Genomic DNA, 18,693 nt, shown 5'->3' on the forward strand with positions numbered 1-18,693 from the left:
TCTATATTTTCTTTTTCATTTAATATATCTAGAGGAACTTTTCATGTCATCTTATTTATTCCATTATTTGAATGTATTATAATAATAATTTCCCCATTAACAAATGCTTAAATTTTTTAAAAAAATATTTGGTGCTGCCAATAATTCACTAAGAATCATTTTCTGTACATTTTGGCGCACTTCTTCAAATTAGCTGTCGGAGGAGTTCTTCCTACTTTTATTGATTGCTAAAAGAATAGACACATTTTGAAATTTTAAAGATAATGCCAAATTGCTTTCCAAGAATTGGAGTTAATTTACCACAACTCACAGTCTGCGAGAGTACTGCTCTCAATATCTTTGGAATTTTTCAAAGAATTTATAATTAATATTCAATATGACCTATTCTTCTAACCTTGTGATCTTGTGATAAACCATTTAATAAGAAATGTAATTATACTCTAAAGAACTGCATCATAATAAAGTCTAATTGGAGGTTTTCTGTCTGCATTACTTGTTCTCTGCACCCCTTCTCCCCACTCTCTGCTCTACCCATCCCTTTTTATTTCTCATTTTGGGGTGTGTGCATGTGATTGCATGTGTGCAAAGTCTCTTTTTTCCTTCTTTTAAATCTGGGCTATGCTTTTCTGAGGGATTTTTGGCTATCTCACTTTCTCCTTTAAAAGTAGTTTTTAGTTTCTCCATACTACAATCTGAGGACTCTATTGTAAACAAAACCAAAAATATACAAAAAAGTCAGATGACCTAGGTTCTAATGACAATTCTGCCATTAACTGTTAAATTATCCCAGAGAAAACACTTACTCTGTGCCTCAATTTCCTAATCTGTATTTGTAGCAACAGCTAATATTTATTAGAATATTTATTATGTGCTAGACACTATTTTGCTGTGTTTAGCCTTATAAGAATCTTGAGTGTATTTTACTAATAAGGAAATTGCTGTATAAGTTGGGAAGCAAGTAGTCAAACATCCTATAGCTAGCAGAAACTGGAGTTTGGGAAATGAACCTAGGTAGACTACAGACTTTTAATTTCTCTTCTAACCTTAAATTTTTATCTTGCTTACATTGTGATTAGATGTAGTTTTCCATTAACTATTGTATTTCTTCTTTTGTTTCCTGGCTTTTTTAATTTATTTTTAATAAGATACATTCTATGTCCAAGAAACACAAACAAAAATAAAAATGTATGTTTCAGGGAATTTCAAGTTTAAAAGACTACATATAGAACCAATGAATTGCCATATTGTTTGACACACACCTTCTAATGAACTTCCTTTCTAATCTCATTTACATAAACATTTATTTTCCCCTGTTTTTATGAATGTTTTTTCCCAATGCTCCTTCTTCCTGTTGTAGTATACTCTGGGGGGAAAAGAAAAAAACCCAAATAAAGCCATTTTATGAATAGAATGAGTGGAGGGAGTTTGGTGGGTGGGCCTGTCACTTTGATTCGTTATAGAGAATGTATTTTTTACCACATATATTAGCTGTTTACTGTAGCATCTATAATAATGTCATGATTAGATATACTGTCGAAGGTAATGGGAAAATAGCTAGCAAGATGAAAGGTATATATAACACCAGCCAGTCCTTAGGCTCAGATGTATGGGGGATGGGATTTGTTTGTAGAGGTGGTGTGGGAGCCAGAGATTGGCCAGTACATATGCATTTAAACTGCTCTGTTTATTTTAACCTTAAGATGTAGCATTAAGCATTGTAATTATTGTGGATAGCTACAAAGCATCACAAAATTAAACTGACAAATGGAATTATGAACAGTAATGAACAGGAGGCAAAAGCATTTGGAATAAAAATTGATAGAGAGAATGTGAATTTATAGCATAAAATCTATAATATGTGTGCCCTGGGGAGATAGAACCTTGGTTCACTAGTTTAGCAATTGTTATTTGGTACCATGGTATTAATGAGTTGTCTATGAGAAGCAACTGGGGTATTGCAGATTGTAGTATCGTTACTGTACAAACTGAGGGGTATCGCAAGATATCCCTCTAAACTTGCATGCTCTAAATGGGTTCTGCCATCTGCTGTATAAAGAGAAAGCATTATCTTAGTGTGAAAGAACTTTAATAGACCAGTGTTCGCAGAGAGGGAAGAGAAGAAAGGATAACAGTTTCCCAATAAAACACCCAATGTTACCCAACCCCTCATGGATAAATGCCCAGCCAAACAAGGTTGGCCCAAAGTGAGGCCACAGAGGCCCAAAAACTTGCCACAAGTCTAAAGGCACCTTCTTGTAAGAGACCATAGGAAAGAGGCAGAAAGGGCCAGGCAAGTTTGGGATGAAAAGAACAAAATCAAAGTATAAATCAAGGTAAAGACTGGCATTGCCACCCTCCCCTGAGCAAGCATGCCCTTCTTTCTCACATGTCTCCCTGCTGCTTGTGCCTCCTCCTGTTTTCTTCCAAGTCTTCTTCAGCTTTTTTCTCCCTGCTCAGCTCTACCCTTCATTATGTCTAGCAGGGAAAATGGAACCTCTTTTTTTTTTTTTTTTTAAATTTATTTGTATTTTTTATATCACTGTTTAATTTTGCACAAGGTATGCTTGTATGCTTTCTCCTTTTAGGTGTATTCCCTGTAAAATTCCCACCACTAACTTACCATCACTATACTCCCTTGAGCTCTTCTCTCCCCCCGCCTTTTTTTAAAGATTTATTTATTTATACAAGAACTGGGGTATAGGCCAGATGTGTGGGAGGGTGAGAGTATTCACAGGAGACAGAGTAGGGAACAGAACAGGCAGACTGATGAAATACACTGCTGAGGGAGCAGCGGGCGTGACAGGAGAGGTCTGCCACGCCATGTGGGACCCTTGCCGGCCGGCTGGGATTGAACCTGTGCTGCAGAGCTGTGGAGAGCTTCACAGCGCTGTGCTCAACCGCCTGCGCCACCAGGGGAGGTCCTCTTCTCCCCTCTCTTTTGATTGCTTTTCTTCCCCCTCCCTTGCAGAATATCTCTGATTTATGATTGCCTGCTAATTTTGTTGTTTTTTTAAATTATTATTGTTATTTCTTTCCTGATCCCTAATTTGGTTCCCCTATATTCCTCCTATAAGTGAAACCATCCAATATTTTTCTTTTTCCTCTGGCTTATTTCACTAAGCATTATCCCTTCTAGCTCTATCCATGTTGCTGTGAATGGCATGAGTTTATCTTTTTGATTGCTGAATAGTATTCCATTGTGTATATATACCCCACCTTCTTGAGCCAATTATCTATTTTTGGGCATTTGGGTAGTTCCCATATCTTACCTATTGTAAGTAGTGCTGCAATAAATGTAGGGGTGCAGGTATCTTAATGAATTAATGTTTTTGTGTCCTTTGGATAGATTCCTAGGAGTGCAATTTTGGGGTCATATGGTAGATCCATTTTCAGTAGCTAGAGGACGCTCCACCCAGTTTTCCATAGTGGTTGGACCAGTTTGCGTTCCCACCAGTGGTGTAGCAGAGTTCCTTTTTCTCTATATCCTTGCCAAAACTGTTGTCCCTTTTTTAATGTGTGCCATTCTCACTGATGTAAGATATCTCATTGTGGTTTTGATTTATATTTCCCTGATTATAAGTGATGTTGGACATTTTTTCATATACCTGTTGACCATTTACATTTCCTCTTGGGAGAAGTGTCTTTTTAGCTCTTCTGCCAATTTTTTTTTTTTTTTTTGACTGGATTGTGTACTTTGTTTTTGTTGGGTCCTATGAGCTCTTTGTAGATTTTTGCAATCATTCCCTTATCAGTTGTATTGTGTGCAAAAATTTTCTCCCAATCCGTAGGGTGAATCTTTGTTTTGGTTAGTGTCTGTTTTGCTGTACAGATGCTTTTTAGTTTGATGTAATCCCAGTTGCTTATCTTTTTCTTTCTCTTTTTTTGCTTTAGGGTATGTGTCTTTAAAGATGTTACTGAGATGTATGTTGTTTAGTATTTTGCCTATATTTTCTTCAATGTATTTTATGGTTTCAGGTCTTACATTCAAATCTTTTATCCACTTTGAGTTGTTTTTTGTGCATTTATTGATCAAACTGTCCTTTTTCCATTACATATTCTTTGCTCCTTTGTCAAAGATTAGTTGTCCACAAATGCGTGGGTTTTTTTCTGGGCGTTCTATCGATTCCATTGGTCTGTATGTCTGTTTTGGTTCCAGTACCATACTGTTTTAATTATTATGCCTTGTAGTATAATTTGAAACCAGTGCATGTGATACCTCCAGTCTCCTTCTTTTAGTCAGGAGAGCTTTGGCTATTCAAGGATTTTTGTGGCTCCATATGAATTTCATCAAAATTTGTTCTATTTCTTTGAGAATGTCACTAAATTTTTTACTGGAATAGCATTGATCTATAAATTGCTTTTGGTAAGATGGGAGCCTCCTCTTGTTATGGAGATTGCACTGTTACAGTATGTTCCTTGTGCCCAGAAGAATGGTATCAGTGCCTTCGGCTTTATCTATCTATCTATCTATCTATCTATCTATCTATCTATCTATCTATCTATCTATCTATTTATTTATATTTCATATTTTATTTGAAATGTGAATGCAATGCACAATACATTTGAATTATAAAAATTAACACAGTATTGAATAATACAGATAAAAAGTAAAGATTGTCTTTCAATTTCTTTTTCCCACTCCTATTTCTGTCTTCCAGCATTAATCCTTGTTGTGTGTGTTTTGTGAGAAGAGGATACATCCCAAACTGTTATGTTTTCATGTATAGTATATGTATGTATAGTATATGTAGTGTGTGTATATATATATATATATATATTGTTTATCACAGTGGCTTTATATTCTTCCATGTATACCTTATTATGAAGTATCACATATTTTATTTTATTTTATTTTTTTAATTTATTTTATTTTATTTATTTATTTATACAAGCACTGGGTATAGTCAGAAGCGCGGGTGGGTGAGAGAATTCATCAGAGCCAGAGCGGGGAGCAGAGCAGGCAGAAGGACCGAAGCACACTGCTGAGGGGAGCAGCGGGCGGCATGAGAGGTCTGCGCGCCATGTGGGACCCTCCCTCAGGTGGCCGGGGAGCAGCCGGGGATCAAACTGGCGCTGCAGAGGCTGCAGGCAGCTTCACAGCCCAGCGCTCAACCGCTGCGCCACCAGGGGAGGCCCAGTATCATATATTTTAATAGAGGGGTATATGTAGAAGCCTGTCTTATTTCTGTGTTGTCCTAATGAGAACATGACAGATGATTGTCAGATCAAAGAGGAGGAGCAGGCTAAGTTTTCCTATAGAGAAGCATTTGCAAAATTTAAAAAAATTGCAGGATATAAACAAATTTCAAGGAAATTCATCAATTATTATTCACCTTTGTTGGTTTAAATTTGATTCATAATATATACATTTCTAAATGAATCAATTGCTGAGCCAAACAAGCGGTTGAGTACTACACAGAATTGTTGATTATATGTTAGCAGAGAGAGATTCTATTTGATATTAATAATTATAGCCCTCTTTAAAAATGTGACTCATATTTTTAGATTTACATTTTATGCTTTGTTGGTAGAATGATTTGATTCTTTTCTGATGAATCCCACATTAAGCACTTAACAGTTTGGGTTAATAAGTTGGTTCCTAGAATACCATGTCCAAGGTGTTGATAATGAAGAAAGCCCTGTCCTTTGTTTTTCTCATGAGGAAAAGTCTGTGCCAGACTTTAGCTTGATAGCATGTGCCCAGTGTTCTGTAGAAAAGTTGTATTCATATGTGATTGTCAACAAAAGGAAGTTGTGTGTAAAGACTAATAATATTGTTTGGTTATGTTTAGTTTTTGACTTTTGCAAATGTCTGGAGGCATGAGCTTTTATTTTTTTACTTTGCATTTGCCCGTTGAGTGATACCATCTACCCTTCAGCTTTAATTGGAGTCTCTATATTAATCATTATTGAAGTTCAATCTTGAGCTTCCTCCAGCATCAGACCCTTATCTTATGGGCTACTTCTTCTTGGCTATTACACAGGTTTCTCAAATGCCATGTGTCTAAATCTGATTGCATTATTTTTCTCCAACCTTGCTTTTCTTCATGTTTTCCAAATTCAGTGAATGATTTCATCAACCACCCAGCAACTTGAGTGTTCAAAGTATCAACTCTAATTCACATTTTTTCTTGGGCTGGCATCCAATTAATCTCCATGTCCTATTGATTTTATCAACTAAAGATCCAAATTTGTTCACTTCTGTCTAGTTTCTCTGTCACTACTCTTGTGCATGTTACCATGATCCCTTTCCTAGATTATTTGGATTCTTTGTCCTCTTGCTAGCTCCTACTCTATTTTCTATACAGGAGCCAGAATGGCTATTTTATTGTAGGATGTAAGCATGATCTGTCACTCACCAGCTTAAGATTGTGACCCTGCTGCCCCTCCGCATGAAATCCCAACACCTTGTCTTTGATCCACTTTTATGGGCATTTGTTTATGTTAGTCCTATGGACCCTCCCTGTGTTCTTTTATGTGATATTCAGGCATGGCCACAAGCACCTGAAGGGGAAACAAAATTTATTACACTATTATTATATTGGCCCTAGAAATAGGAAGCATGGCTTACTATATAGGAGGACCACATAGGGAAGGCTTGGAGTGGTCAGGAAGCAGAAAGCAGGAGTTCATGCAAAGCTGTAGCTGGAACCTTTACTGGGATTTCTGTGGAAGAAGGCAAATCAGGGTAAGTACTTTAGGATTGGCTACTTTTAATAATTCCTTGGTCTGTGGGCTATAGAATGGTCTCTGGTTGCCCAAAACCTGACTCCAGGACATATAATCTAGAGGACATTGCCTGCTGGGGCTTTCAGTCCAGATTGGTTAGTTTGGTTAGCTTCATCAGAGGCATGCTTACTGTTTCCTGCTTCGCTATCTCTGAGTTGGCTAGCTTGGGGAGGATGGACATATCTTCCTAGCCAGGAAGATTTTCCAGACGTCAAATCATCATAATATACATAAAGAATAAAATATAAACAATACAGGCCATATAAAAACACATATATGGCAGTTGATTTTATTTTTATTTTATTATTTTTTAAAAGATTTATTTATTTATTTATACAAGTACTGGGTACAGTCAGAAGCGCGGGAGGGTGAGAGAATTCACCAGAGCCAGAGCAGGGGACAAAAATGGCAGACCGATGAAGTACACTGCTGAGGGGTGCAGCGGGCGCGGCAGGAGAGGTCTGTGCACCGTGTGGGACCCTCGCCTGGCGGCCGGGGATTGAACCAGCGCTGCAGAGGCTGTGGGCAGCTTTGCAGCCCAGTGCTCAACTGCTGCACCACCGGGTGAGGCCCTTTGGCATGGCAGTTGACTTTAAACAAAGGTGCCCAAATTAATTCAATGGTGAAAGGATAGTTATTTCAACTGGATGGAGTTGCACATGGAAAAGAAATGATATAAATATCAAAAAAGATATCTCTTGATGAGTTATAGGCTTAAATTAAAGGCTAAAACTATACAACTTATGGAAGAAAAGTTAGGAGAAACTCTTTTAACCTGGGTAGGTAAAGTTTCTTAGCCAGAAAGAACATTTAGAATGCACTGATCATACAAGAAATGTATATTGGACTTCATCAAACTTGAACCCTTCTGCTCTTTGTAAAAAAATATTAAGAAAGCAAAAGAAAAGCTACAGGTTGAGAGACTATATCTACAATACATAGCTATCTAACCAATAAGTTGCAGCCATAATTCAGTGGTAAGATGATCCAGCAAAATGGATGAAAAATATGTACACTTTCAGAACATGTACAGTAAAAGATGCTTAATGTCATTAGTTAACATCTAAAGGGTAAAAATGAAAGACTATACCAAGTGTTGAAAAGATATAGAGCAACTGGAATCTTATACACTGTTGGTGGGAATGTGGAATGTACAACTCCTTTGGAAATGATTGGTAGTTTTTTTTTTAAAATTTTTTTTTTTATAGAGGCATGTTTTATTTATTTATTTGTTTGTTTGTTTATACATGCACTGGGTACAGTCAGAAGCGCGGGAGGGTGAGAGAATTCACCAGAGCCAGAGCAGGGAGCAGAGCAGGCAGAAGGACCAAAGTACACTGCTGAGGGGAGCAGCGGGCGGCAGGAGGGGTCTGCGTGCCATGTGGGACCCTCCTCCAGTGGCCGGGGAGCAGCCGGGGATCGAACCAGCGCTGCAGAGGCCGTGGGCAGCTTCGCAACCCAGTGCTCAACCACTGCGCCACTGGGGAGGCCCAGTTTTGTTTTTTTTTAAGATTTATTTTTATACAAGAACCAGAGTACAGGCCAGATGTTCGGGAGGGTGAGAAGATTCACCAGGGACAGAGCGGGGAACAGAACAGGTAGACTGATGAAATACACTACTGAGGGGAGCAGCGGGCGAGACAGGAGAGGTCTGCTGTGCCATGGGATTTTTGCCGGCCAGCCAGGATCGAACTGGCACTGCAGAGGCTGTGGACAGCTTCACAGTGCGGCACTCAACCCCCTGTGCCACCAGGGAGGCCCTGATTGGTAGTTTCTAAGTAATGCTAAATGTTTTTTTTTTTTTTTTTTTTTTTATTTTATTTTTATTTTATTTTATTTTTTTTTTATTTTATTTTTTTTTTTATAGAGGCATGTTTTTATTTATTTATTATATTTGTTTGTTTGTTTTGTTTATACATGCGCTGGGTACAGTCAGAAGCGCGGGAGGGTGAGAGAATTCACCAGAGCCAGAGTGGGGAGCAGAGCAGGCAGAGGAACTGAAGTACACTGCTGAGGGGAGCAGCGGGTGGCAGGAGAGGTCTGCGCACCATGTGGGATCCTCCTCCGGTGGCCGGGGAGCAGCCGGGGATCGAACCGGCGCCGCAGAGGCCGCAGGCAGCTTCGCAACCCAGCGCTCAACCGCTGCGCCACCGGGGAGGCCCAATAATGCTAAATGTTTACTTGCCGTACATTTCAGCAGTTCCACTCCTAGGTAGAATTATATGTGTGCGTGTGCGCACATGTGTGCAAACACACACACACTGTGCTATTCAGCAATAAAAAGGAAGAAAGTACTGATATACATAGCTACATTAATAAATATAAGATACAGTTTACTGAGAGAAAAACAAAACAAGTAGTGTTGTGATAGAATAGACAAAACTAATTTACAGTGATAGAAATCGCATCACTGGTAGCCAGGAATAGAGCAGTTGAATGTAACAGAGCACAAACTCTTGGGAGTTTATCTTAATTTTAGTGTTGGTTAATTGAATGTGTTTATATATTGCACATTCTTTTCAAGAATATAAACACATATATATATGTCAAAGTTCACGAAACTATATTTTTAAAATGGGTACATTTTATTATAAGTTATATAAAAACAAATTTTAATATATTAGTAAATGCAGAGCCATGAAACATGCATTTCTTTCTTTGTAATAAACTGATCACAATCTTTAAGCCCCTCAAAGAGGAAGACTGCTGTTTGAGGAAACCATTATGGGAAGACCAAATAGAAATTTAATGCTTGCATCAGAGTCTGGATCAGAGATATTTTTAGCATCATATTCTACCAGATTCTCCATTTTATATAACACTCTAGTATTTACTCAAAATCATGCCCATAAATAGGTGTTTTGCAACTCTTTGCCATACAGACTTTTAGTTACATCTCCTTGTTTCAGCCACTTTTCAATCTTAATTCTCTCTCTAACCTTAACCTTTGATTCTATATCCTCATTGCATTTCTGCTTGGCGTATTGGCTCCCCTCTCAGAAAAGGCTTGGAATATATCTCCCCTTTTATCATCTTCTCTTCCCTGTTTCTCAGCCTCTTAGGCTCTGCTTTCTGATGTACAGAAATGAGGGTAAGCCTCTCATTTATTAATGGCCCATCTACTTCACTTTGGGAGTTAAAAACTTGGTAATTTTTTTTGTGTTGGGGGAGTAAAATGCTTGTGCCTCTCTGCCATGTTGAATCAGAATCCAGAGTTGACATTTTGACTAACCTGACTTGGAAGTTACTTTGCAAGATTAGAAGCCCTGAGAAGAGAATGGTAAATTTTGTTCTTTTTGCTAAAATATAGCAACTTGGTCATTCTATCTTGTGTTAGTTGTGCATGCAACTGTTTTCTGTAAAAGGCCAGATAGTATTTTAGGCTTCACGAACCATAGGATTTCTGTTATAAAAACTCAATTCTGTTGTTATAGTATGAAACAAGTGAGTGTAAGTTTAAGGATATAGCTTGTTTCAACAAAACTTTACAAGGACAGGTGCCAAAATGGATTTGACCTGAACCCTCCACTAGATGATTATTGACTTACTTTGGGACATTAATGTTGTTATTACTTCAGATTTTATCATTCATCAATGACCAAGACATTGTAATTCCCATTTTTGTAAGAAGCTTTTTTTTTTTTTCCTGTTAACTTCATGCCTGTGACCATCTTCCTGCTTCACTCCATCCTTACATTTAACCCTATCTGTCTAATTTGATCAAGGCTCATAGGAAGGCACTCTTATTCCACATTTGATACAGTAAGCCTTTATAGTGATAAGTATAACATCTATTACTTGGTCTCTAGAATGTTCTAAGGAGATTTTATGCAAGATTTTAATAAATACCTGTCAGTCAACTGTTAGACAACCTGCTTAGATTTCCAGTTTTCTTTTTCCAAGTTCCAGCTTTTCAAATCTTCATGTGTCTGTCAACCTGTAACTCAGTATTGGGCTGCATTTGAGGCATAAAGAAGGAGCTATTATTTATTTGCTGTTAAGCAGTCTGTTTTCATTCTTGCAATTGCATGCCAACTCAACTATCCTAAGTTGATAGTTGAGATTCAACATTGATTCCATGTTCCATCGTTTCAACCACTGTGAGTGGTTTATGAATATGTGATTAAAAAATAACAAACACTACTTCAAATAGCTGTTCAGTTAATGGTGGTCACTAATTACAAATTAAATTTTTGAATAAGCTGGCTTAAGTAACTCATTTTCTTTTTTACACATTTTAAGCCAGTTTCTTCATTCTTAGTGCCTTCAAGACTAAGCTCTATGTAAGCCTAACATGGGACAGTTACAAGCCCATTTTGACATAATTCATGTATTTGTTCGGACTGGGTTTCACAGAATCATAAGTTTTATCATTGATCACAGCCTTAGAGATCATTGATGATCTAATACTTATACAGAATAAATTTCTTGTGAGCCAAGGTTATAAATTAGATGTGTTTTACCTAAACCAGACTCAAAATGTGTTGCCTCTTCCCTATTCCATCCACAAAAAAATAAGCTGTCCTAAATGAGTATTTATTGCAACCAGTATCCAATGTTTAGCAATATTTAAATTGGGTTACTGAACTGTAATGATTGTGTCATAGGAGAGGAAATGTTATAATAGTGTGTTATTTTATGTAAGAAAGAAAAAATAAATTGATTTTCTCTTTCCATTATAATATCTTATCAAATCCTTCCTTTCATAATGAAACAAGACCATCTCAGGCTGGGCAAAAGAGAATTGTTAGGGATTTACTATCCTTTCTTTAGCTTTGATAGTTTTAATTTCAAATAATCAATGATAACTATGTTATAAATTATATCTCCTAAATGGTGCTCATTTTAGAATAAATCGTCAGGTATGCACTGAACAACTGTTACATGTAAGATGCACAGAATTGGTAGTACCTTTATTTGAGAAAACCAGGAATAACAAAGCTAAAGTAATAGAACAGTTTACTGAATGAACCATAGCATTACAAAAGATTTTACAAAGTAATTCAATGAACCATTTTGTAAAATTTGAAAATACTTAAATTATTCTTGAGTTACAACCAGAATTTCCAAAATAAAGAGTTCAAATTGTGTCTGTTAAACACTTTGGCTTTCTTTCATATAAAAATGTTTCTCCCTGAACCATAATTACAGATATAGAAAGATAATTCCTTTTACTTCTAAATATAATGGACACTCGTGTAGAAAATTCAAACTATTGGAAAGGTAGAAGGAAAAATACAAAAACAGCCTTTTAGTTCAGGACAAGCTGGAAAAATTATTACCAATTGTTCAATATTTTAAATAACTGAAGAGTGTTGTTAAACTCATTCTGTACATCATTTGAATTTATTAGAATCAATTAAATTGTAAATATTATTTCTGTGCCAACAGTATACATATAAAAAATCTTTATATTCATTACAAGACACCCATCAGAAAGATTAGAGCAACTTACAGTTTTACCAGCAAGGGCGTAGAATGATACTTCTCCACACCCTAGATACTTCTACATGATGTTACTTTCATTCACCTGCTAAACTGATGGGTCACCTATATTACCTTGTCTGTTAGCATTTCTTTGATTACTGGTGTGGTTTGTGTTTTTTGTTTATTGGTTTTTCTTTTTTAACCATGAATTTTCTATTTGTGTCCTTTAACTCTTTTTTTCTTTTAGTATTGAAATATTCATCCTTTCCTAAAATTATTTTTAAGACTTTCTTATATATTGAAGATGTTTAACACTATGCATGTTTTAGATTTTGTTTTCCTGGTTTGTCCTTTATCTTTCAACCTTGTTTATGGTATTAGGTTTTCTTAGATCTCTGGTTTTCAGTTCCCTCAGACCCATCCTACCTTGCTATGACAAATGTTTTTGTTGCCCTTTACACAAAGGGCAACATTTTGAAATGAAATTCCATAGATAGTAAAAGTCTACCTAGTTACATATTTTTAAACTTCAGTATCAGTATAATGCCATAACTGAAATATAAAGGAGAAAGAAAATTAAAACAACTTAAAACAGGGTCCTCCCTGGTGGTCTAGGGGTTAAGTCTCAGTACTATCACCACTATGGCCTGAGTTCAATCCCCAGCCAGGGACCTAACCCACATATGGCGCAGCAGACCTCTCCTGTCTTGCCTGCTGCTCTCCTCAGCAGTGTATTTCAGTAAATCTGTCTGGTCTGCTCCGCACTCTGTCTCTGGTGAATCTTCTCATCCTCTGCACCTCTCTTTGGCCTACACCACAGTTCTTCTACACACACACACAGAAAAAAAAAATATTAAAAAAAAAACAACAACTTACAACACAGTATCTATTTTAGTATGTAAATGCTCAGGTGTGATTAGACTAGGAGACATAATTAAGGTCATATACTTTTATTTTATTTTTTATTTTTTTATATTTTTTTAAAGATTTATTTTTATTTTTTATTTTATTTATACAAGCACTGGGTACAGTCAGAAGCGTGGGAGGGCGAGAGAATTCACCAGAGCCAGAGCGGGGAGCAGAGCAGGCAGAAGGACCGAAGTACACTGCTGACGGGAGCAGTGGGTGGCAGGAGAGGTCTGCGTGCCATGTGGGACCCTCCTTCGGTGGCCTGGGAGCAGCCGGGGATAGAACCGGCGCTGCAGAGGCTGCGGGCAGCTTCGCAACCCAGCGCTCAACCGCTGCGCCACCGGGGAGGCCCCATATACTTTTATTTATACAGAGTTAGTATGAGAAGTAAATAAAATTGCAGATCATAAGCTTTGTTGTATTGGGAACTTCAAGTGATATTGCCTTCGGTGATATAATTTTATGAAATATTTTAAATAAGTAGCTGAAGTTTTTTTTTTTTTTTTTTTTTTTTAAGCCAAAAAGAAAAAGAAAAATACCGGATGGTCTCACTCATAGCAGGAATCTAGAAAACTTAAATAAGGGACCAGGAAAATGAATATAAGAAAGTGAAAATCAAAATCAACAAAAAACTATGAACCAGAGACACTTTTAGGGGGGCGGGGGCGGGAGGGGAGGGATTGGGGTCAGAATGGGGGGGCTGCAATTGTATGGGGAATATAACAATAAAATTTATAAAAAAAAAAAAAAACCAGCAAAACAACCTACAAAAAAAAAATGAAGTATTTTTTTAATTCAGTCTTCTCTTGATTTACTTAGAAAACTTAGTGCTATTAAAACTTTGTAAGGGCCTCCCCGGTGGCGCAGCAGTTGAGCGCTGGGTTGTGAAGCTGCCCGTGGCCTCTGTGGCGCCGGTTCCATCCCTGGCTGCTACCCGGCCACTGGAGGAGGGTCCCATATGGCGTGCAGACCTCTCCTGCCTCCCGCTGCTCCCCTCAGCTGTGTACTTAGCTCCTTCTGCCTGCTCTGCTCCCCGCTCTGGCTCTGGTGAATTCTCTCACCCTCCCGTGCTTCTGACTGTACCCAGTGCATGTATAAACAAAACAAACAAACAAACAAATAAATAAAACATGCCTCTAGAAAATTAAAAAAAAAAAAGAAACAAAAAAAGACTTTGTAAAAGCATTCTGGTTTTAGATATAAAAGGGAGTTTAGTTTTAGGCTTAGATAATTATAAACATATTTATCGCCCTCATAGAATGTCTGATAGGATATTTGTCAGTAATGTTGGATTTGGAACAATTCTTCGCTGTATGGACTGTCCTATACAGGATGTCTGGCATCTTTTTTCTGGGTGTTCCCCAAGCATTGTGACAAACAAAAGTACCCATATAACTTTCCCAAATAACTTCTAAGATTGGGATTACCCTGAGAAGCACTGGTTTATGTTCTAAATCATTATGTTATGTATAATCTAAAAATGAAATGGAATAAATTCTGAAGTTATTTTTGAGTCATCCATGTACAGATACATGGAATTGAATCATAGACATCTTCATTTATTTTTGTTCACATCTAACACTCTTCTCCCATTGTCTTTGCTTCTTAAGGCAATATTTTAATTTCCTTTATCTCACATGCTAATTTGTGGTTATTGTTAATTTTCAATTACAAGAACAGAAAACACTACAGCTAGTATTATGAACAAAATCTTAATTACATTCTGTATTTGCAGTTGTGGAAGAGAATAGAAAAAAGTAAATCAAGAAGGTTGTTTTTGAATAACTGGCAAGTATATATAATATGTCCTTGTGATCTAGGCCAAGGTTAAAATTTGTTGAATGACAGTAATACCTAATTTTTTTTGCATCATTGTCAAATTTTGCTTCAAAGTCCAGTGCAGTTGCTTAAAAGATTTCTCTGTAAACCTTGTTAATGGAATGCTTGCATTAATGAGCCTTATAGTAATATGTGATGGGTAAAGCTGAATGATTGATCATAACAATTAATATTTTAAAAACATGGTTTTTAATATCATGGTAAGAAATAAAGATAAAGTGTGTTGTCTGAATTTTTCTTGTAATCTAAGAATATCTTTAAGAAGTATTTTGTATGGTTTCTAATTGCTATTGAGAAAGAAGAGCTGAATGTTAATTTTGTTAGAAATCTAAAATCTTTTTTGATGGGAATTCTCTAAATTTGGATTTTTAATTATATAGGTCAATTGGTTCATTATCTAGGGGTTCATTTTGTAGATACATCACTCTGATCTACAAGGAGACTGAACTTGCAAAACTGAAGGTTTTTAACAAAGGAGCTGTGGATGAACACTTATAGTTGGGACAAGCATTGATTAAAATCTGCTCTCAAGATCTTTTGGTCCAAATCATTTCTGCCTTATTTTACTGGGTGCAATTCTATTGTAGATGGATACTTACGCAGTTTTAAAATACAGCCAAAGGCTTTCTTTGTTTACACAGGTTTACACAGGCAGTCCATCTGTTGTCTCTATCAGGCTTCTCAACTTTTACTACCAAATGAAAACTCCTCCACCAAAGTTATGGTTCTCTCTTCAATAAGTAGTCAAATATATCATCACTCTAATTTTCTCTCAGTGCAAATGTGGATTTGTGTGCTTAACCCACTTTCATTCAAAGACTGGAGGGAGGAAAAGGTACATAGGTATCTGAGTTAGTGGATACCAGCCTATCTAAAATATGATGGGATCAGGGGAGACTCTATGTTAAATAATTTATATACATTTCTATATGTAGACCTTTATTTAACTTTTAGTAAGCTAAATATTTTTCGATTCTCTAAGCAGTGTTTCTCAAACTTACTTAACAATGGAGTCATGCAGTTTTTAAGCCTCTCTCTCTCTCTCTCTATATATATATATATATATATATATATATATATATATATATATATATGTACTTCTTATTGCCAATCAAGTCAAGTCCTCTGAACAATAAAAACATTTCTTTCAAGGAGTTATATTTTAATATTATACCTTAAGTGAGCACAGACAATTGAAATCACAATATGAAAAGCTATTATACTTGTAAACTATTGTTGAGGACATTGTTCAGTATGTGGATTAATACCGTGAATAAATCCCTCCTGTGATTTAATACTTGGTAAAGCTATGTGTCTTTCTTTTCTGTCAGATGAGAATTATAGAAGCCATTATGTTTTCTTTTTTGCCTTGCCTGTAAGGCAACTCAAATAAATGTAATGTATAAACATTGCAATTACTTAGCTCTCATGTTTTGCATACTAAGAATTTTTATTCTCCCCTATTATGTTTAGGTCATTTGATAGTTAGATCCCAGCTCTTGAGCCTTTCTTTTTTTATCTTTAATATAAAGATGATAATGACCATTCAGTTTATTGTGAAATTCAAATGAAATGTTCTCTTTTAATTACTTAGTTCTGTTTCTGACATGCTGTAGAATGCTAAGTAAATGCTAGAGGACTTTTTTTTTTTCATGATTTTAACATTTTTTGTTTCTAATTTTACAACCTTATTTCATACACATCTTTACTTTGAAGGAACTCAGTCTGGCTTAGAATTTTGTGAAGTATAAATACTGAAAGAAATTATGAATATCACATTAAGAAGAGCATTGGCAGAGTGAATGGGAAGGAATGAAATGAAGCAACCTTGAATAGAAGTGATGCATTCCTCATGAACTTTGTCTCCAAGATAATAGCTGCAAAATGGCCAAGTCTTCACCCAACACCTTGACGGGGCCAGTCTTTCTGAGCAACATGCTACCTTGAACTTGAATCTGAGTCACAGTTTCAATGTAACTGTAGTACTTTTGAAATTTTCTTTTGTGTTTCCCATTTATGCTGTAAGTGGAAAAGAGCAAGTTCCCCTTAAGGGACTTTTATAGACCTAGATATAGGGAATCTTTTTTTTCTTTTTTAAATAATTTCTGAAATTAGAATGAGTGGGGACATTGGGTTTTTCAGTGTGAAACTATGGAGCTTCTGACTTTCAGTTAGATTAGAATATTGTAGCAATATTCTAGTCACCAGGGCTAAACATTAGATGCTTTGGGGTTTTTTTTTTTTTACATAAAGAAATAGACCCATGTAAGGGAGCCATATTATTTCTGACCCTAGACTCAGGATAGAATATCCTTCCCTTTACTTTGCTCATCTCTAGTGTTGTAAGATTGGTGACTGGCTCACTAGTGTTTTTCAGCCACACCACCATATTAGTATCATTAAGGGCTAAGTGATCATATAATTTATCATCCAAACTAGACACTTTTCCATAATAAAAAAAGCCGCCATTAATAATTGACCCAGGACAACAAATATAAGCCCGAGCAAACTGGATATTGAGTCATTTTAGCTAATAATCTCTTTCTATGATGGCCCCCAAAACACAAAGCTTTCATTTTTTTGGTATGTTCGTCCTCCTGCTGTTTCTGTAGTTGTGATAGTGGCACAAAAATTCAGGTTATCTGTCCTGTTTTGATTTTCCTGAGCCATATGTTTTATTTTCTAATTTGGAATGATATTTTCTTTTTGTATTCAAAATAACTGTCTATTTTTGAATCCTCATCAGATAAAAGACTATATTATAAATTATTAAGTAAGCCATAATGATTCTTTCTTTGGACTCTATCAGCCAGGTAATAGCCAAGGGGCAATTAAAGGACAGAGGTGAATCTGCAGCTCTTAATGTCCATGCCTGATAATTGCATACTTGGCAAAAATTGAATCCTAGGTCATTAACAGTGTTAGAATATTGCTTTCATTTTCTATTTTGCAGTTATATTTAGGCTGTTGGAATTAAATTAACGTTGATGACTCTCAATGTTCAAAACCTATGTAAATGACCGTTAAATTTTTATGTCTGATATGATTTGTCCCCACTCTTGTCTCCACAGAAAAAAGCTTGGCAGGACCACAAGCGGGAATGCAAATGCCTTAAAAACTGCAAACCCAGATATCCTCCAGACTCTGTCCGACTTCTTGGCAGAGTTGTTGTCAAACTTGTGAGTATAAAACTTGTGAAATATGTTTGCGTTTTAATTTAACAAAAGCATTTTCAGTTGCATGTATGCTTATATTTAAGGACGAATTTAACCTATGTTAAATTAAGGTAGAAGGTGGATTCTTCCAGGGAGCATCTTAAAACAAAAACTTGCTGTTTTCTTTTTAAGCACAGCAGCAGTGGCAGTGGTGAAGTGCATAGTCCCCCTTTGAGTACCCCATGATTTCTTGGGTGTAGAGATGTCAGGCCTATATTTGGGGTATGGGATGTTAGTAATCTTTGTTACATTGCATTTATTTTCTACTGTGACACACAGTAGAAATGCACTGGACAAGTATATAATTATTGGTTCCCTCTTCAAATGAGATTTTAATTAGTTGATAATTGATCTCACATTGAAGATAACTTATCGTTTTTCTTTTTTTTATAACTAAGATTCATTGAAATCGTTTCTTTAGTCCTTTTCCCTTCTCTGCCAATATATCTAGTAGATTCTGTGAAATCCATCTGGTGACACCTTTCAAAAATTTGTTTTTGCCAGACTTTTGCATGATTATCTGTTTCTCAAATTATCTCAGACTCCAGTCTGTCTTGTCCTGTTGTTTATTAAC

General features: G+C 36.3%; 1 protein-coding gene across 2 annotated transcripts in view; it reads left to right on the forward strand.

Moving 5' to 3' along the window:
• SMYD3 (SET and MYND domain containing 3) overlaps positions 1–18,693 on the forward strand; it is a gene marked incomplete at its 3' end in the record, with an annotated part of 742,797 nt that overhangs the window by 178,220 nt on the left and 545,884 nt on the right. For both annotated transcript variants that reach the window (XM_084254008.1, XM_084254009.1), the window contains exon 3: positions 17,976–18,083. In XM_084254008.1, the coding sequence (XP_084110134.1) occupies positions 17,976–18,083 (108 nt within the window). The remainder of the gene's footprint in view (positions 1–17,975; positions 18,084–18,693) is intronic.

The sequence above is a fragment of the Talpa europaea genome (assembly GCF_964194135.1).
Source record: "Talpa europaea genome assembly, chromosome: 14".
NCBI lineage: Eukaryota > Metazoa > Chordata > Mammalia > Eulipotyphla > Talpidae > Talpa > Talpa europaea.